Source organism: Colletotrichum lupini, chromosome 9 (genome assembly GCF_023278565.1).
Source record: "Colletotrichum lupini chromosome 9, complete sequence".
Lineage (NCBI taxonomy): Eukaryota > Fungi > Ascomycota > Sordariomycetes > Glomerellales > Glomerellaceae > Colletotrichum > Colletotrichum lupini.
Genome location: NC_064682.1, coordinates 1,614,150 through 1,634,214, shown reverse-complemented (window position 1 = coordinate 1,634,214; position 20,065 = coordinate 1,614,150). Strand labels below are relative to the sequence as shown.

The window sequence follows — 20,065 nt, the reverse complement described above, 5'->3', positions numbered from 1 at the left end:
TCCGCCCACCCTCATAGCTTATGGCCTCCTGAGTACTCGAGAAATGAGGTCCTAATTCTCAGTCATATTTTCCCAGACGAAGCCCGGCAAAACCGAGTGAGCATCACCTCAAGTTTGACACTCGTGTTGGATCCGTCAGGCTCAAGGGGACGCCTCCATCATTACCTAAGGCTGTCATTACGGGCAACCGAACAATCTTCTCATTCCAAAAGTGGACTAATCAGAGAAAGATCCACTCATGCACACTAAGACATCTTCACAGTATAGGGACGCCAAGTATTTTTGAACTTTCTATTAGGAGATACTTCATACCTCCTCAAAACCACCATCTGCCTGTTTGCCTGAAGAAACGAGTACCGTTCTGTGTGGGGTATTGGTGCCATCGCAAGCGAGCGAAGCCAGGCAGCTCGTGCGACTCAAACATACAACCGTAAAACGCCTTCCTGGAGAACCATACTGGGTGGCAAATGACGCATCACACCGAGCCTTCCTGGCAGATCAAGAGAACAGGAGCCACCCAAGGGAGGGATGAGCCGCCAATCTCTCTGCCTACGAAAGCAGTAGAGAAATCTATCCACACATGCAGGCCCCGAAGGATTTGACGACAGGCCCCAGAAAGAGCTGCCGTCATAGCAAAGCATGTCGTGAAGATCCCTCTGGCGTGAAAAAATGCAGTCGATTATGCCGCCTCATTCCAAATAACTTTTCCCAATCCGTGTTGAGCAATGACCTCATGAGCGTTGTCGTTGAATGCTCACTGGTCGTAGAAAGGATGCCCAATAACAAGGGGTATGATGACATAAGGAAATCATGCTCATGACGTTGCGTGAATGTGGAGGAGATGGCTTAGGCCTTAGTCTCCTCGGTCTTCTTCTCGCCCTCCTCGCCACCCTGGGCCTTGATGTACTCCTCGTAGACGCCAAGGGCCTCGTCGACCTTGGCCTTGAGAGCAGACTCCTCCTCGATGCTGCGAAATGTTAGTGAGAATCAGTGTACGTAGGGGTTGTTTCAACTTACAGGTTAACAAGCTCAGCGTTGTCCATCTCGAGAAGCATACCGGTGATCTTTCCGGCAAGCTCAGGCTGGATAGCCTGGATCTTGGGGAAGATGACCTCACCGAGAATCTGCTTCTGCTGGCCGGGGTTACCGCCAGCGGCAGCAAGCTGCTGCTGGATGAGGCTGCCGCTGTTGAGCTCCTGAGCAGGGGCTCCACGGCCACCCTGGGGGAAGGGAGCGTTGCGGGGAGCGTTGGGGTTGGCACCACGGCCGGCGCCGGGCTGGTTACCACCCTGGCGAGCGTTGGGAGGGAAGCCGGGCATGCCGGGGCCGCCGGGGATGGGCATTCCCTGGGGGACGGGACCACGGCCGCCCTGGGGACCGCCGCGACCGCCGCCCATGGTAGCCTGCTGCACCTGCTGGATGGCAGCCATGAATTGCGGGTTACCAGGCTGAGGGTAGGCACCTCCGGGAGGGAAGGAGCCGGGCATGCCGTAGACAGGGGGCATCTGCTGGGGAACACCACGTCCGCCCTGCTGGGGGTATCCTCCAGGGAACTGGCCCGGACGGCCACCCTGAACGGGAGGCATGGCCATGCCGCCCTGAGGGAAGGGCATGCCGCGACCACCCTGGGGGAAGACGGGTTGCTGGCCCGCGGCGTAGAAGACGGGGGGCTGCATGTACTGCTGGGGCATACCGGCGGCGGCGGCGGCTTGCTGCATGCGGAGTTGGTTGCGAGCCTGGATGCTAGCCTCAAGCTGGCTCTTGCGAACATCCTTGCGCTGAGCAAGAGCGACGTACAAAGGCTTGCCGTTGACCATGCGCTGGTTCATCTCGGCAACGGCCTTGGTTGCGTCGTCGGGGTTGCTGAAGCAGACGAAGCCGAAGCCCTTGGACTTACCATGGGGCTTCTTGTCCGACTTCTTCTCGCTCTTCTTCTCGCCGTCCTCCTTCTCCTCGGTCTTCTCGGCCTCTTCCTTCTCCTCGGCCTTGACCTCCTCCTTCTTGTTCTCCTTGTCCGCCTCCTCGGAAGAACCCTCATCCTCGTTGCCAGAGTCGGTAGCGTTGTCGCGCATCACCTTGGCAGAGGTAATGGGGCCAAAGTCGGCGAACAGCTGGCGAAGCTTCTCGTCGTCAACCTCGTCGTCGAGGTTCTTGATGTACAGATTGACACCCTGGTACTTGTTGGCCTTCTCCATGCGAGCAGCCTCGTAAGACTTGCGGAGCTCCTCCTCACGCTCGTGCTTCTTCTGCGCTCTGCCGACGTACAGGTCCTGTCCCTTGAAGTCCTTACCGTTAAGGTCGTCGACAGCCTTGGAAGCAGCCTCATGAGTAGTGAAGTTAACAAAGCCAAAGCCGCGGCTCTTGCCCTCCTGGTCGCGGGCAAGCGAGGAAGAGGTGACGTCGCCAAAGGCGGCGAAAAGGTCGCGGAACTCATCGTCGGTGACCTCGGTGGCGATGTTCTTGACGTAGATGTTGGTGAAGTTCGCCTTCATCTCCTCGAACTTGCTCTGGCGGTCCTTCTTGGGGATGTGGTGGCCGACGTAAACCTTCTTCTCGTTGAGAAGCATGCCGTTAACGTGCTTGATAGCCTGAGAAGCAGCCTCGTCGGTCTCGTAGTGAACGAAACCGTAGCCCTTGGAGTTGCCGTTCTCATCCTGGGCGACCTTGCAGCTCAAGATGTTACCGAAAGCGGCAAAGGTGTCGTGGAGAGCCTTGTTGTCGATGGCAACATCGAGGTTCTTGATGAAGACGTTGCCCTGGCCAGTCTTGCGCAGAGCAGGGTCACGCTGGGACCACATGATGCGGCAGGGGCGGCCCTTGATGAGGGTGTAGTTGAGCTCCTCGAGAGCCTTCTCGCCATCGGAGGTAGTGTTGTAGTTCACGTAGGCGTAGCCGAGAGAGCGGCGGGTAACCGCATCACGGCAGACACGAATGGAAGCGACAGAACCAATCTGGGAGAAGAGTTCGAAAAGCATGGCCTCGGTAACAGAGGGATCGAGCTCGCCAACGTAGAGGGAGGCGGAGGCCTGGGGGTGAGGCGCAGCGGAGCTGGGGGTAGGGCCCGCGGTGTCGGCATTGTCGCCCTGAGCGGCAGACTCAACATTGGTGTTGATGGCGGGGGCAGCCTCGGAGTCAGAGCCGTTGAGGGAAGCGTTGCCCAGGTCGTTGGCGAGCTGGTCGACAGCGCCGTTGTTGGGAGCGGAGGCCATTGTATCGGTAGTAGAATTGACTAGGGGAAAAGATACTGCAACACCAAGTGGACGTTAGAGGCAGGTTGAGATGACGGAGGAATGAGCCCGCGACTTGGAAGGCGGGGTAGCAATTTACGAGCCGCATACTTTGGTGGAAGTCGACGGTGAGGTAGGAGAAGGGGGGATGTGAGGGGATACAGCACATACCAAGTCAAAAAATCTGACGATCGGTCGTTGGACGAGACCGAGACGATGTGGTCGGAGGGGATAAGAGTAAGAAGAGGAGAAGGCGAGCCTTGTATCGTCGAATGAGGTTATGGCGATGTGTGACGTTTGACCGACACACACGAGGGGCACTTGTTGCGAGATTGACAGGCAGGTGCGGAGGTAAAAGCAAGAAAAGAGGCTCGGTGAACGATTCCTCTAGAATTTTCTTGCGATTGAGGAGGGGAATTCCGTTATGGAAGTTGGGAGTTTTTGATGGGGGATTTTCAAGTTTTTTTTTGAAGTTTTTTCTGATGGAAAAAGTGAGCGAGACAGAGAACAAGTACGAAGACGTACTCCTTGCCAGACCCTCTTTAGATGTGAAGGGGGTTGTTGATAGGGTTTGGTGTGGTTGGTAACGGAGAAAAGAAGAAGAGAGAGGAGAGATTTTTCAATGAATGTGGCTTTCGCGGGATGATTTTTTTTTTTACTGGATCTGCCTACCTGCAGTGGAGGGTGGTGCCTTCCCACCACTCGATTTTGGCGCTCCTGCTCCTCATGCTGTGTGTCCCTCCTCGCCTTCCAGATTTTGTCGAGGGGAGGGGCAGCCCGCGCCAGGAGCAGGGCATGTGCCAGCAAGGTGGGGTACAAGCGGTTCAAGTCCTGGTCATTCGGTCACTATCGTAAATAGTAGTAGGAGCTCACTGATAACAGATAGGAACATCAGGCCAGCGTCGACACAAGTACGAGCGTTGAGGTAGCTGGTTTAGTGGAGAAATGTCAGAAATTTATGCGACCATTTCCGATTCAACGGCGAACCCTGTGACGAAAATACAAACAAAAAAAGAAGATTGCCGATCTGGAGATGTCTGGAGCACCTTTTTGGTAGAAACAAACAGGTTCAGGCATAATAAGGAGGAGTAATGCGACATGCTACCTTGACTGACAGCCAGTCACGGCAGACAGAATCGATGAGAATGTCACACCTTGGCTGGCCTTCTCTCTTTCTGCGGTGTGCGACAAAACAACGTCAGGGACATTGCTCATTTCCAAAAAAGCAAGGGCGATTTCGCACCAAGAGCCGTGGCTGGGAACGTGGTACCTAAACGCGCTTGTCTGTGCCACAATTGCCCACGAAGAAAGCCGGCACTTCCATCAAATCGTTAGCTGCCGCCTTAGACACGAATCTGAGGGCCCGAAACTGAAGCACCTTAATAATGTTGAAGCCCAAGACACGCGAGACGGCTTGAAGCACTCAGCCTCTCGCCCTCAGGCTCGAATGGAACTATCAGCATGCGGGCGCCGGGTTTCTTCTGCATATCTATACCAGTATAGCCCCAGAGCCTGTTGACCGCGGCCCATCTCCTCCTGGCTAATGCTTGGGGGTCTATCAAGAGAACAGACGATTATCAGAGCCCGGATGAATGCTCGTGCAACATGTTTGTAGTTTTGTATAGAGGTATTCATGCGCGTAGAGTCCGTTGGGATTATCTTGATTTGAGAAGAGTCTACCACCATACCTCTCCTACAGTTTTTCCTGAGCATTGAACATCTTGGATGCTTTTCGCACGACTCTTCAACCTTTCGACAGCAGTGTACCTTCCTCATCCGGGTTCACCTGGGCTGGCATCTTCACCGACATTTGCGCGAGTAAAGAGACGGCAATCCGAGTCAGCCGTGTCTTGAAAGCATAACACGGCCATGATAGACTTCCATTTGCTGCGACAGCCGTATGTTGATGCTACTGATTTTTAACAACTGTCTTGCCTTCTTGCCTTGTGTTGTGACCTTTCATCATCGGGCCCATCCATCTTTAAAGATGTCATCGGATATGTCCACCATGATTATGGCCAACTAGCAGCAATTAGGTCAACGTCGGTTTGTGTGTTCCTCCCCGGATGGCAGGGTGCAAGGGGGGCGGCGCTTGGACTCATCCGCCCCCATTCTCTTATCCAACGTAGGATACGTACCTGACCTTGCTGTCCCCAGGACCCACCAGGCCAGAAAGCTCGTGCCTGCACGCGTCACATCGGAACCTTCCACAACCTGACGCTAGGACCAGCTCCAGCTTACCTCACCAAGCCAGGCACCTCGAGAGACTAAGGTAGACCCCACCAGAGCCGATGCCCAAGCCTGTGAATCCCCCTCCAGTGACAGTTCGATTACATACGCCCCATCCGAACGTGCTGAAGCTTCTGGAAGTCAACCGCGCTCGCGACTTCCTCATCCTCCACCTTCGCAGCTACCTGCACCTTGTTGGTTCTGTGAATCTCTTCTTGACATGGTACAATCTTACCATTTCACTTCTTTCCCTAGGCATCGTTTCTCCGAGGAAACATGTTTCCCACCTTCACGGGCAACTCCCGACGCCCCCGGAATGTGAACCTCAGTGGCCAGAGCCTCAATCCCTTTGCCGCAACATCATGGACGCCTGCCGCAGGCTCAGGAGCCTCTAAGACCGTTTCTAATGCCCAGGCCGAACGCGCACAGAGACAGCAGGACCGAGACAGGCTGAAAGCCTCGGAGAAGATTCAGAAAACATGGAGGGGCCACAGGGTTAGGAAGCGGCTTCGAGACTCTCGCCGGGACGCCTTTGATACTCTGTACTCGAGTACCTCGGACCTTGGTACACAGCAGAGACTAGCGACGGCGTTGCCACTGCTGTTGACAACCTTCCAGACCCGACCCGACGATGTTGAACGCTTGGTGCTCTTTGCGAGAGAACTAAACACGACCAACCTCGAGTGCCTTGCCCCTAGCCACCTTCCTGCACCCAGGCTGGCACGTCTTGTTCGGATACTTGTGGATGCTCTAGGCGAACAAACAAAGAAATCGTTGGTGTCCATCTCCGAACAACGCTCGATGTCAACTAACGCTGCCTCTAGCAGTCAAAACAACGAGATCCGACTCTTTCTCAGCCTCCTGACACACATCATAAGTGTTGCCCCCGATTCACTTTCTAAATCATTTCGACAGTACTATACAGCCCTGGCAGAGATATGTGGAGTACCGGAGATGGATACGGCAGCTTTAGAGTCGACTTCGAAAGCTCTCCTCGTGCCGCTCCAAGCTGCATCCACTGATGAGTATCTGGTGGCCGCTTACGAGGCATTTGCGCTGTCCTTCTTGACTCGTCATGACCTGCATCTTGTCGAAGAGCACTCGAAAGTCATTTCCGAAAATCTCGAATCCAATCGACTCGCCTCAGCCATCAAAAGAATATATAGTGACGGACGGATACGCGGTGTTGAAAGGGAAGCCCAACTTTGGCTTCTTGCACATTTCGTCGGCTTATACCAAAGAGCTGGACCGAAGAGCCAGGGGCTTAAGCACCTAGACACATTGCATATTCAGCTTTCGAGTTTGTCCACAGAAATCAGCTTGCGACTATCTGTTCGTGTAGCCGATCCGGCCTCGATGAATGTGGATTCCAGCAACCCGGATGAGTCGTTGATCCGCCCATTGCCTGCATACATCACCAATCAGCTCACATCTCTAGTCAACCGAGATGGAATTTCGGCGCTTTTGGCCGAGCTCACTACGTTAGTGAATCCTTTTCCTACACTCGGAAAGTCGCTCACATTATCCAGTAATTTTGGCTCTCAATCCTCAAGTCATGAGTTCCAAAGCGCCAGCTTGCTGTCCGGGTACATTCTCACTCTTCTCCGTTGTTTTCCGAGCCAGGGCGATGATATCCGCATGCGGCTCTTCCTAGGAGATGTTAGCACGGGCTTGGGAAGTTTGCCGACAATCCAGTTTCTTTGGCAGGCTATGAGCCAGACCACCATTCACAAGCAGATTTTGCAAAACTCGGCATCGGTACAAGTCCTGCTGCGCGACTACTTGTCAAAATCGTCAAAGTCAAGTGACTCGCATGAGCAAGAATGGAGACTTGTCCTTCTTTTCCTCGAGCTCTACATCTTTATTCTTCGCTTGAGCGACGACGAAGACTTTTTCAGCGGTATCTTCCCTGACATAATTAAAACTGAGGGGCCAACGTCTCGTCTACGAGCATGCGGACTTTCTCTCAGCGAAGTGAAGAATTTGACCATTGTGCTCAAGCACTTAGCTTTCACGCTACATTACAACGCCGCGGACATTTTACAAGGCATCCAACATTCCGAGCCGATCTCGATGACACAACTTGAGTCGTATTTTGGAAGCGGCAGTAATAATACCGCTAAAACCTCGAAGGAGGCTCGAAGCCAAGACCCCAGAGCCAATGCGGCTGATACGAGACTTGACCTCGGTAGCCTGCGTAGCATCGTAACTACCGCACTACGACTTTTGTACGAACGAGATTCTCGACGGCCATTTTTGCCCCGAGACCACTGGCTCATGACATCGAAATTTGATATGGAGGGGTTTGTCAGTGCTGTTGTCGCTGAACAAGAACGACAGAACGAAGTCTCCGATTCTAGTGACGACGAAGACGGCGAGGTTGACGAAGACGCGAATATGGGTGGGCTGCACAGCGGTATTATTCACACCGTAGCCGGACAGCGAGTATCACGGCATGCACAGATTGAGAAGCTTCGGGGTCAACAACGCAAAGCACAGAGGGATCGTCTACTCGCCGTGATCGGGCCAAAATTGGAGATTCTGAGACACATGCCATTTGTCATTCCATTCGATACCCGTGTCCAGATTTTCCGCCAATTCGTCTATCTCGACAAACACAAGCGGAGGGAGGGCATGGATGCTGATCAGTGGAGAATGACGATGCTGCACAATCCTCTGCGATCCCCCGGACGCAGTCCAGCTGGGCGACATCATGGCAAAATCAGAAGAGGCCAGGTGTTTAAGGATGCCTTTGAGCAATTCTATGAGCTTGGCGAAGGCCTCAAAGAACCTATACAGATCCAATTTGTCGACCAATTCGATACGGTCGAAGCTGGCATCGATGGTGGCGGAGTTACTAAAGAGTTCCTCACAAGCGTCACGACAGAAGCGTTCGGGCCAAGGGATGGCATTTCGCTTTTCACGGCCAACAGCAAGGGGCTCCTGTACCCCAACCCGACTGCAATGGACGAGCTCAGGCAGGTGTTGAAACGAGCTGGAGTTCCAGAACGCTCAGCCGAATGGCAAGACCGAGTCCAGAGTCTACTCCGCCAGTTCGAGTTCCTCGGCCGGATTGTAGGCAAGTGCATGTACGAAGGGATTCTGGTTGACATTGCATTTGCTGGCTTCTTTCTCCTGAAATGGATCTCGGGCCAGACCGGAGAGAACAGCTACAGGGGCAATGTAAACGACCTCAGGGACCTGGATGAGGAGTTGTACCAGGGCATGTTGCGCCTCAAGAACCATCACGGGAATGTTGCGGATTGGGCATTGGACTTCACGCTTAATGATCAGGTGTCTTTGCCAGGGGAACCTGTTCGCACTGTCACGCGGAATCTGATTCCAAATGGTGAGAATGTTACCGTTACCAACGATAACCGCCTCCTCTACATTTCCTACGTTGCTCGTCATCGCCTCGTTGCCCAACCCGCACAGCAAACGGCCGCTTTCCTTCGAGGTCTTCGCTCGATCATCGCCCCTGCGTGGCTTTCAATGTTCAATCAAAACGAGTTGCAGCGTCTCGTGGGAGGCGACAGCTCCGAAATCGACATTGAAGATCTGCGTCAGAACACGGTCTACTCAGGCTTGTATGAGATTGGGGACGACGGACTGGAGCACCCCACGGTTCAGCTGTTCTGGAAAGTCATGGCCAGCTTCTCCGACCGGGAGCGGCGCGACGTGCTTAAGTACGTTACGAGTACGCCACGAGCACCTTTGCTAGGCTTCTCGCAGCTCAGCCCGCGGTTCAGTATCAGGGATGGAGGAGAGGATCAGGAGAGACTGCCCAGTACCAGCACCTGTGTCAACTTACTGAAGTTGCCGCGCTACAAGAACCAGGAGACTCTCAGACAGAAGCTGCTCTATGCGGTTTCCTCGGGAGCTGGCTTCGATCTCAGCTGAGCGAGCGGTAGCCCAGTAGAGTGTGCTGGACGGGCATTCATGACGTTATGACGTGAAGATAGAGCAGATCACTAGTGTTCAAAAATGCAAATGTATCATTTTACTGCACCGCAAAAAGGCCTGTAGGTTTGTGGCTTACGATGCGAAGATGCTATCACGTGGCATAGAGTCTTAGTCTGTAGATGGCAGTGGGTGTGATACCAGCCCTGAATGGGCACTTTCTTTGCATATCTACTATACTAGCACTATGTAGGGGCAACATTGCTAGCGGTCATGACCCCAAAGATATGTATGAAACACCATGGGCACTATATGACACATGTAGCAACATTTCGACCGCTCTACTGATAACTTCTCTCAAGAAGATGCGGCTTCCTCTCTCTCAGATCCAGCATCATCTGTCCAAAGAGACCATTCGCCCATGCGAACCTACAGATACCTCGTTAGCAAAATCCCAGTCCTATATCGGGGTAGGGTGAGGGAGCATAAGCGCAGCGTTTTTGCCACGACTTTTTCGCAGCGAAAAAGAAAAAACAACAACAAAAAACACAAATCACGCACCATGATCTAGTCCACTTGGAAGCGTCGTGACTGTTCACAGACTCGTGAATGAGGCCTAGACGATCGGTGGAGGCGACGAGCTGGCGCAGACCGCCGGCGATCTCGTCGTCGTCGTCCGAGGTCATGAGCTGGGCGATGAGGGCCATGGGCCAGGCGTTTCCCGGGCCGATGTGGGGGCCGCCGGTGGCGTTGAGGACGGGGCCGCGCATCTGGTAGGGATTCGAGGTGGAGAGGACGAAGCGGCGGGTGTTTTGGTAGATTGGGTCCGAGGCGGAGAGGTAGCCGTAGTGAGGGGCGGAGAGGAGGGAGGGGATGTTGGCGTCGTCCTGGGGTTGTGTATTAGATGAATGCAAAGAAAGGCGTTTTTGAGGGGGGGGGGGGTGGTAAGTGAGGTTGGGAGGAGGGACCGACCATGATATTGTGGCTACCGAAGCCGTCGACTTCGTACGAGTAAATCTCGCCAAACTTGGGGTGCGTCGTCTTCCCGTGCGCCTCGATGCCCTCGCGGACGACTTTAGCCGACTCCCTCATGCGTTCGGCGAGGCCGGCGTCGATGCCGTCCATGATCTCGGCGCACGAGTTGAGGTAGCGCGCGAACATCATGTTGGCCGGGACGAAGAGCTGGTAGATGCAGCTGTCGTCGCTGGGGCGGAAGAAGCTGCGGACCATTCCCGTGCCGGCCTGGGTCGGGGCGCCGTTGCCGCTGTTGGACAAGGTTTCGGAGGCGGAGACGGCGCGGCGCTCGAAGAGGGCCGGGGAGGGGTTGAGGGTGCCGTCTGCGGCGTAGGTTCCCGTGCGGAGGGCGTCTGTGGTGTTGAGGAGGACGGCGACGGCTTTGGACCAGTTGAAGCGGGCGAAGAAGTCCTTGTCCGCCGTGGCGGCGTGGTAGTCGTGGGAGAGCTGGAGAAAGGCGGCGAGGGAGTCTAGCTCGTATCTTGATGTGTCGTGTTAGTTGGACGGGGCTTCGAGGATCTGAGGGACGGGCCGGGACAGAGGGGGGGGGGGGGGGTCCACGTACTTGCACTCGAAGAAGGAGTAGGTCGGGTACTGAGGGTAGATGTGATCTGACGCGCCGCCGGCCTCGTTGTCTGTGGGGGCTATTTCGGATTCCGCTGGTGGTTGGAAGGCATTGCAGTGAGGGGCAAAGCGGACGTAGCGAGCTTGGAGGTTAATTGCGCCGCGGTATAGAGCAGCGAGGGAACCGGCCGAGGAGTTGCGTGTAAGTAGAGAGCGGTAGCTCTGCAACTGATTACTGCTGTCCCGGAGCCACTCGGCGTTGATGTCGCCGGTGATGATGAAGCTGAGCTCCTCGTCTGCATTATCTTCGGCAGCACCGGTCCAAGCGACGGTAGTGTCAAGAGTATTCGGGAACGTGTTCTCAAAGAGACGATAGAGGTCCGGATCTTTGACGAGAGCCTTCATCTCGGTGATGGTCTTCTCGACCTCGGGATAACTGGCCGTGCGGCATTCTGGCGGGGGACGCTGGTAGGCTAGCTTATGGACGCCTTCTGAGAAGGGTTCGTGAAGCGTTGCCGCGTAGTCGGTGAAGTGAGGACAGTTGGGTCTGAGATTAGCTGCCGCCAGGCCGGCGAAGGCGAGGCCGTATAAGAGGGCCATGATGACTATGGAAAGGTGTTTTTCCAACGAGGTTGCGGTCACGACCGCCGGACGTCGCGATGCCTGGCCCTCGGCGGACAGGGCATCATTATAAAAAGAGCCGGAGAGGGGTTGGTCAAGTGCCTGTCCGGGTCCTCATGTTCCTCTGATCCAAGGATGAACTACAGTTCGCGTGACCTTGGATGATGAGCGGGGGAGATGATCAAGATGCGGGGGAGGAAACGTTGTATATGGAGACTAATGAGAGAACGTTGTCGTATTGCAGGAGGAAATGATGTCGTTTTGCTTGTTAGTGTGCCCACCGCAAGTCTGCCAGTACGTCAAAGTGGGGGACGAGAATGGGGAAAAGACCAGGACGAAGAAGATATTCCGGGTGAGGTGGGTAGGTTGAAGTAAACCAACGCTCAAGTCTGTGAAAGAGAGTCCATGGGCTTCCGCGACGTTTTAGCATCGAGCAGCCCAGACTGTCCACGAAGCTCAGGCCACGAATTGTGTTTTGAATGCGTCGGCGAGCTTCAACAAGGCAGTGGGAATAGATAGGCATGGTCGGTATGAGCTGGCTCTCAAACGCTGATGGGACCCTGACGCTTCTTGAGAGACAAGGATTGTCCCCGACTCAAGCTTCCAGAATAGCCGGTGGGAGAGGTCAAGAATGAATCGAGGCAGTTGGAGCCAGGATGGCAGGATGGAGGAACAGGGTTCTCCGCCTTGATGCAGCTGTTGGATCTCCAGCTAAGAGACGGTAACGTTAGCCCAGCGGCAGCCACTCGGCGCCGTGCATAGTGGTGGTGGTTCGCAGGCAGGTATCCTCCGATGAAGGAAGACGCAGTATGCATTGTATGAGATGGATGGGTGGGGGAGAGAGGTCCACCGCGCTGTCGGACCGGACTGCTCGAACAAAATTTGCTGCGAAGACATGTTCCAGAAGCTTTCTGTTGATGTATCTTGGGTAGAATGTGCTCGTGGTGGAACTGAGCGCGGATAAGAGTCCGCTTGGACTTTCCACTGGAAACCAGAGCCAAGTCGGGATGATCTATGCGCGGCTTCTGAGGTAGTCGCAGGATATGTGACGAGGCCAGCAAACGAGAAACTTTGCGCTATAATGGACCCGACCGTTACAGAAAATCGGACTACGCCCTGGACCACGGAGCGTCAGTGTGAGAATGAAGGCATGCCGATGAAGAGAGCAGGGAAAAAAGAAGAAGATGATCACAAGAAACGGTGCGTTGTGGAAGGGGCCAACTCGGAGCACGTGGCTCTTTGTCTTGGAGACGGAGTCACAGAGTGTTCTACACTACTTGTATTAGAAGTATTTCTGGCGGCGTTACTGTGAGAAATGGCTTGTGGACGGCTGACTCGGCGACTCGGCACAAACTGCACTAACATTTAACCTTATTTGTGACGACCAGGTTGGTAATTCAACCAGCTCAAGGCAAGGTTACTGCAACGCGGCCCCCATCACTGATCAGGCTCTGCAGCTGTGCTACCTCAGCTCATCAGCCCGTCAGACCTGCTTGATTTGGCGTCGCTTCATCCTGCAGACACGACATGGTACGCTATTCGGGCCAGATTTCGACACCTACATGACCTATTTCCCCCCTCGGCCCTAGCCGCACTGGGACTTTGGAGCAGAGATTCCGCAATCCAAATGGGTGCCAAGCTTGTATCCCCAAGGCAATAGGTATCGCCATCTCAGAAAAGGGCCGGCCAGCTGCAGACGATCCATCAAGTCAATTGGTGGTCCAGCTACTCTACTGCGTATTGGCGTCGACAAGGTTACCGTTTTGGGCTGGTGGCTCCAGAGCGAGACACTTCAGGAGGCGGAAAGACATGGAGTAATACGGTATTCGTAGGGGAAGAAAAAAAATAGAACCCTTGTTTGCCCCCATCCATCCATCCCATCGGGTGAATTGCCATGGACGAAACTAAGTAGCGGAGGGCTTCTTAAACAAGGACTGCCTGCCCACATGTCTCTCAACATGTGTCCTGTTACCCCTTCCGCGGCATGTGCCTTGAAACTTCGAGCTTAACTGTTCGAAATCTCATCATTATCGTTCGCACTTGCTGCATGAATCCGCTTCGAACCAAAGGGACGGAGCGAAGCACGAGCTGCCGAGACTTGCCTGACTTCTGACTTCAGCTGAAGTTGGAATTGTTGTTCATTTCGTCAGTCGTCACTTTCCGAATCAAGTTGTATCGCATACCAAGGAATGTCATCCATCCCTACCAAGCTCCAACCAGCTATCCGTACATTCGTCAGGCCAGAGACACTCGACTATCCCCTTGGTCTACCTTTAGGAGCCGTCTCCACTTAGTTTGCAGCTCTGACTTCTTCATCGTCAACTTTCAACTTCCACCACTTTTATCGACAATTACAATTCTTTTGGTTTGGTGTGATCCGGGCAGTCCTCACCGACATGCACTAACTCATCGCCAGATTTTTGTTGAGGTCACATCCCCATGACCGCATAAGCAGAAAATCACTTCGGCGAGCTAGTCTTCGTCCGGCCCTGGAGGCATTCTGATGGGCAGAAGTTCTGTTCAACTATTTCAACTCTTGATCTAAGGGCATCTGGTGGCTGCTGGTCATTAATCGAACGGCGACCTTTGACTCCAGTCCAAGATGGCCCTCCTCGTCCCAGCCATCGGTCTGTCCCGACCTGTTCGACTGGCGGTATTCGCTGCTGTTGTCATCTGTTTGGTCCTATGGTGGCCTCTCTCCGGAACACGAGGCTTCATCAACCTAATCAGCACCAAGTCCGATTTCAGAGCACAGCGAGCCGTACTGAGATACGTTAATCCGTTAATCGGAACCACCAACGGAGGTCAGTCGGGTTGCCTAATATACTCTGGTATACATCTGACGAAACATCAGGCCATGTGTTTCCCGGTGCATCATTACCGTATGGTGAGTGGTACGGCATCTTTGATCACGGCGCACAACTTTTTCTGACATTTCCACTAGGAATGGCCAAAGCCTGTGCAGACACGGACTCCAGAGCCGAGAATGCGGCTGGCTGGGTATCTGACAACTCCAAAATTACCGGCTTCTCCCATTTACATGACTCTGGTACGTCACCACAACATCTGTTTATCTGATCACAATGCTGATTGATCTAAACAGGAACCGGAGGTGTAAGAATTACTCATTCTATCGGCCCAACTCTATGTCGTCTTACTTACGTTCGAACAGTCACCTTCTCTAGGCAATTTCCCTCTATTCCCTCATCCTGGATGCCCCAATGATGATTACATGGCCTGCAACTTCACAACAGAATCACGAAGCCTCTGGCGCGTAAACAACTCTGTCGTGGCCCGTCCAGGCTACTTTGCTGTCAATATCTCCAATACTGTTGGCGCCGAGATGACGGCAGGGGAACGGACAACTCTCTTCCGCTTCAACTTCTCACCAAACGATACCGTATCTTACGAAAACGCAGCGGACCTCAACACGGTTGAAGTCGTGAGTAGCCCTCTAATTCTCATTGACCTCACGGACATTGCCCAGAGCAGATCGAGCGGAGGCATTCAAGTGTACGAGTCTGGCCGCGTCGTTGGTGACGGCACCTTCAGACCCTCTTTCGGTCAGGGCAGCTACAGAGCGTTTTTTTGCGCCGACTTCCAGGGCGCCCCTATTCGGAAATCTGGCGTCTTCGAGGGAGACAACCCGCGCGTGACAGACAAATATCTAGCCGAGTTCACGCGTGGCATTCACAACCCTACCGGCGCCGCTGGCGCGTGGCTGCAATTTGAGCGTCCCACAAATAACCAGATCCTCGCCAGAGTCGGCCTGTCTTTTATCTCTGTCAACAAAGCCTGCGAGAATGCCGAAAAGGATATCCCCAAATTCGACTTTGACGGTAGCGTGCGTGCTGCGGAATCGACTTGGGCTGAAAAGCTCTCAACGGTGGGTGTTAGCACGGAAGGCGTCAGTGAAGACATGAAGACTGTTTTCTGGTCGGGTCTATATCGGAGTCTGCTGTCACCGCAGAACTACACTGGCGAAAACCCGTTGTGGGAGTCGTCCGAACCGTACTTTGACTCGTTCTACTGCATCTGGGACTCATTCCGAGCACAGCATCCACTTCTGACGATCATAGACCCTGAAGCTCAGACACAGATGGTACGAACACTGCTAGATATCTTCAGATTTGTTGGCAAGCTTCCAGACTGCAGAATGTCTTTCTGCAAGGGGTTTAGCCAAGGAGGATCGAACGCGGATATCGTGATCGCAGACGCATACTTAAAGAACATAACCAACGGGGTTGACTGGAAGACCGCATATGAGGCTGTGGTCTCTGATGCCGAAGGTATGTGATTAGGATTCCTACAACGAAACAGTCTTTAACATGAATTCTTCAGTGGCCCCGCAGCACTATGGCGTCGAAGGCCGCGGCAATCTGCAAAGCTGGTTTGGTCTGGGATACATCGCACAGGATCATATGGACAAAGTATCGACCGGACCACACAGCAGGTCTATTTCTCGGACCGTTGAGTACGCGTACGACGATTTCTGCATCGCCGAGATGGCCCAGGGACTCGGCCACAAAGAAGATTTTGAGAAATACATGCAGCGCAGCGCAAACTGGCAGGACCTCTGGAATCCGGCCCAAGAGGACATCATCCAAGACAAGGACAAGAAGGAGATCGAGAGGACGAAGTACATGGGATTCCTGATGCCGAAGTTGATGAATGGCTCGTTTACGTACCAGAACACGCGTGTCTGTTCGCCCAATACCGAACAGCATCTCTGCTACTTCGACACTGCCCAGGCGACATACGAGGGCTCACCCTGGCTGTACTCGTTCTTCGCACCGCAGGATATGGCAACTTTGATCAAGCTGATGGGAGGTCGGGATGCGTTTGTCGACAGGCTCGAATACTACCACAGCGGCAACATTGTCTACATGGGCAACGAACAGGCGTTCCTTACGGTGTTCCAGTTCCATTATGCGGGTAGACCCGGCCTCAGCTCGCGCACCACACGGGGCTACATTCCTTCGCAGTTCAACGCCACGATCAACGGCATCCCTGGCAATGATGACTGTGCAATGGGCGCTTTCAGTGCGCTTGCCATGATGGGGTTCTTCCCCGTCGCGGGGCAGGACGTGTACCTCGTCATCCCGCCATTCTTCCCCGAGGTGCGGCTCAAGAGCCGGGGTCCTAAGCCCGCTGTTATCCGAAAGGTCGCAAAGGATGACAAACAACTAGCCGAGGGTATCTACATTCAAAGCGCCACCCTGAACGGAAAACCGTACACGAAGAATTGGATAAACCACGAGTTCTTCTACCACGGCGGTGTGTTGGAGCTGACCGTCGGCACGAAGGAGAGTGATTGGGGTACCAGAGAGGAAGATGTGCCTCCCAGCTATGCAGCGACACCAAAGACAATAGCGCCGACTCGAACCCAAGGTTGATAGCGCTTGAAGGTGTATAAACAAAACGACAGCGTCATTAGAGTCATGTGAGCATGGCCTGGCTGTGCCCAGTAACTATATAAAATTGTATAGAGTGAATGCACCCACAAATGTCTTGTTCTCAACTTCGCAATTATTAGTGTTAAACATTCTGTGTTCGGCCAAAATGAAGGCTACGCCGACGGCAACAGCTGCCCCTGCAGCCGAAACGACATCGGAGGGACCCAGCTCACATTTGAAATTTGCAGACGGTGATTGGACGGTTGCAGCTCGGCGCCCCAGACGTTAAACTCTTTGCAGCGTCCGACGGTTACTTGACCTGCTTGAAGTCACTCGGCTTCTCCCGGCCATTGATACGCAGGTACCTTTCAGCTGTAAAAAGAGCATCCAAGGATACCGAGGGTCTACCTGTTGGTTGAGCTACAAATGGCTGTATTGTGCAAGTACTAACCGAGTCCAAACACCATCGACCGGTTTCTCTCGGCTATCACCACCCACAGGAAACCACAGGGCCCGAGCTGGTGGGCGGCAAGTTACAAGCATTTTGACCACCCCTCGCATTACGTATTAGAGACGGGGGGAGGGAACGAAGCTCGTCAAGATCCCCAGTGTGCCGTCTACTGTAATTGAAAAAGATCCGCCGCCATTTTTCTTTCCTTGTTTCTCTAGGTTCCGCTGCTAGACTTCAACCACACACCACTGCCTAATTGACGAACCACAGAGTGACTTGGTCGAGTGAGAGAAACACCAATTGCGCCCGCGTCACTAGCTTTCCCTCGGCTTCCCTCTCTCAAAGCGCACGAGGGAACCGAACGGAGCGAAACCACGCCCACGCCGACTTGGACGTTCCTTGTGGTAGTCCGGTTCACTAGAAAGGGACAATCCCGATCTACGACACGATCAACTAAAGCATACACATACGCTCGCGCACATATTTCCGTAGCCAAGATGAATACCTCGGCGTCACCTCTCGCGAGGAGTCTTCAGCGCAGCACGCGCAACCTCTCAAGGTGTCGATTTCGGGCTACACGTCCCGCTCAAGCAGGACTCGCCACCACGGCTACCACCAGCTCAACAACCCAGTCAAGAAGCACGACTGGCAGGATACCATCTACACGGGGCTCTGCGGGCGTTACGATCTTCAGGCCTCTTGGCGCACGCACTTTCACGACGAGTAGGACACGACGAAGCAATGAGGACGACGAATTCGATCCGGCAACGATTGAGCGTGAAGCAGATGAGGTCGATGTTGTCATTGTAGGCGGCGGTACGGAACCATTCCACCCCCCACGCCCTCGTGCTATACATTTTGTGTCTGGATCCCAATTGAGCTGACAATGCCTTCAACGCTCCAGGCCCCGCCGGTCTCAGCGCCGCGATCCGACTCAAGCAGCTCGCCAACGAAGCCGGCAACGAAGACTTCCGCGTCCTCCTCCTCGAAAAGGCCGGCGAGATGGGCGCCCACATTCTCTCGGGCGCCGTCATCCAGCCTACGGCCATTGACGAGCTCATCCCGGACTGGCTGTCCGAGGACAACCCGGACCGCTTCGAGTACGCCACGCCCGCCGGCGGTGACCGCATGCGCTTCCTCACAAAGTCGGTCGCGATCCCCTTACCGACCCCGCCGCAGATGCACAACGACGGGAACTACATTGTCTCGCTCAACCAGTTCACAAAGTGGCTAGGCGACCGCGCCGAGGAGCTCGGCGTCGAGGTGTACCCTGGTTTCGCCGCCTCCGAGGTGCTCTACAACGAGGTTGACGGCAGCGTAAAGGGCGTCGCGACAAACGACCTCGGTATCGGCCGCGATGGGAAGCCAAAGGACGCGTTTGAGCGCGGCATGGAGTTCCACGCGCGCTGCACGCTCTTTGCCGAGGGGTGTCACGGCAGCTTGAGCAAGCAGGTCATTAAGAAATTCGACCTGCGCCGCGATAGCCAGCACCAGACGTACGCGCTGGGAATCAAGGAGGTGTGGGAGGTGCAGCCGGAAAAGTTCCAAAAGGGATCCATCACGCACTCCATGGGCTACCCGCTGTCCAAGGACCTGTACGGCGGCGGCTGGATGTACCATTTCGGGGACAACCTGGTGAGCATCGGCCTCGTCGTCGCGCTCGACTACGAGAACCCCTGGGTCTCGCCCTACGGCGAGTTCCAGAAGATGAAGCACCACCCCATGTACAAGGAGGTCCTCGAGGGTGGCAAGTGCCTCACATACGGCGCGCGCGCTCTGATTGAGGGCGGGTTCCAGTCGATCCCAAAGTGCGCGTTCCCCGGTGGCGCGCTGATTGGTGACTCGGCTGGATTCGTGAACCTGCCCAAGATCAAGGGTACGCACAACGCCATGAAGTCGGGCATGCTCGCCGCCGAGGCCGCCTTCAACGCACTCTCCTCGTCGTCCAGCAGCAGCGCGATAGCGGAGGAGGGAGAGGGGGAGGAGGCCGAGGAGAAGCCGCGCGACACCGTCTTCCTATATGACTACGAAGACAAGCTCCGCGAATCCTCCATCTGGAAAGAACTCAAAGAAGTCCGCAACTTCCGCCCCTCATTCCACACCCCGCTGGGCCTGTACGGCGGCATCGCCTACTCCGGTCTCGAGGCGTACGTCCTGAAAGGTCGCGTCCCCTGGACGCTGAAGCACAAGACGCCGGACCACGCGGCGACGGGCAGCGCGGACAAGTTCCCCAAGATTGAATACGCCAAGCCGGACGGCAAGATCTCGTTTGACATCCTCACGAGCGTCAGCCGCACGGGCACGAACCACGAGGAGGACCAGCCGGTGCACCTGCAGGTCAAGGACTGGGAGAAGCACACGCGGGAGACGTGGCCCAAGTTCAAGGGCGTCGAGAACCGGTTCTGTCCGGCGGGCGTGTATGAGTATGTTGAGGACGAGACCAAGGAGCTCGGGGTGCGGTTCCAGATCAACGCGCAAAAGTACGTTTCCTTTGCAGGTCTCCTATCACGAGAGGACGCTTTACTGACTTTTTACATTTGTAGCTGCATCCACTGCAAGACGTGCGACATCAAGGCGCCAAACCAGGATATCAACTGGCAGGTCCCGCAGGGTGGCGAGGGTCCCAAGTACTACATGTCATGAGACTACTTTTATATATCCAT

General features: G+C 54.6%; 5 protein-coding genes across 5 annotated transcripts; 3 read left to right on the top strand and 2 right to left on the bottom strand.

Moving 5' to 3' along the window:
• Nucleotides 1-846: 846 nt before the first annotated feature.
• CLUP02_16386 (4 family polyadenylate binding protein) lies at nucleotides 847-3,209 on the bottom strand (the record flags this gene model as incomplete). Its single annotated transcript, XM_049295308.1, has 2 exons — nucleotides 847-967; nucleotides 1,018-3,209. The coding sequence occupies 2 exons, from the start codon at nucleotides 3,207-3,209 to the stop codon at nucleotides 847-849; spliced, it is 2,313 nt and encodes a 770-aa protein (XP_049152455.1).
• Nucleotides 3,210-5,732: 2,523 nt separating this feature from the next.
• CLUP02_16385 (HECT-domain-containing protein) lies at nucleotides 5,733-9,356 on the top strand (the record flags this gene model as incomplete). The annotated part of the gene is made up of 1 exon (XM_049295307.1): nucleotides 5,733-9,356. The coding sequence occupies one exon, from the start codon at nucleotides 5,733-5,735 to the stop codon at nucleotides 9,354-9,356; it is 3,624 nt and encodes a 1,207-aa protein (XP_049152454.1).
• A 341-nt stretch (nucleotides 9,357-9,697) lies between these two features.
• Nucleotides 9,698-11,657, bottom strand: CLUP02_16384 (uncharacterized protein; the record flags this gene model as incomplete). Its single annotated transcript, XM_049295306.1, has 4 exons — nucleotides 9,698-9,785; nucleotides 9,918-10,243; nucleotides 10,329-10,851; nucleotides 10,936-11,657. Coding segments are annotated over 4 exons (1,659 nt in total), but the record flags the coding sequence as incomplete, so codon positions are not given.
• A 2,500-nt stretch (nucleotides 11,658-14,157) lies between these two features.
• On the top strand, nucleotides 14,158-16,951 carry CLUP02_16383 (glycosyl hydrolase family 92; the record flags this gene model as incomplete). Its single annotated transcript, XM_049295305.1, has 6 exons — nucleotides 14,158-14,359; nucleotides 14,410-14,442; nucleotides 14,500-14,604; nucleotides 14,659-14,669; nucleotides 14,728-15,844; nucleotides 15,897-16,951. The coding sequence occupies 6 exons, from the start codon at nucleotides 14,158-14,160 to the stop codon at nucleotides 16,949-16,951; spliced, it is 2,523 nt and encodes an 840-aa protein (XP_049152452.1).
• Nucleotides 16,952-17,899: 948 nt separating this feature from the next.
• On the top strand, nucleotides 17,900-20,045 carry CLUP02_16382 (electron transfer flavoprotein-ubiquinone oxidoreductase; the record flags this gene model as incomplete). Its single annotated transcript, XM_049295304.1, has 3 exons — nucleotides 17,900-18,218; nucleotides 18,307-19,882; nucleotides 19,946-20,045. 3 exons carry the CDS (start codon nucleotides 17,900-17,902, stop codon nucleotides 20,043-20,045), a joined length of 1,995 nt encoding a protein of 664 aa, XP_049152451.1.
• Between the last annotated feature and the right edge of the window lie 20 nt (nucleotides 20,046-20,065).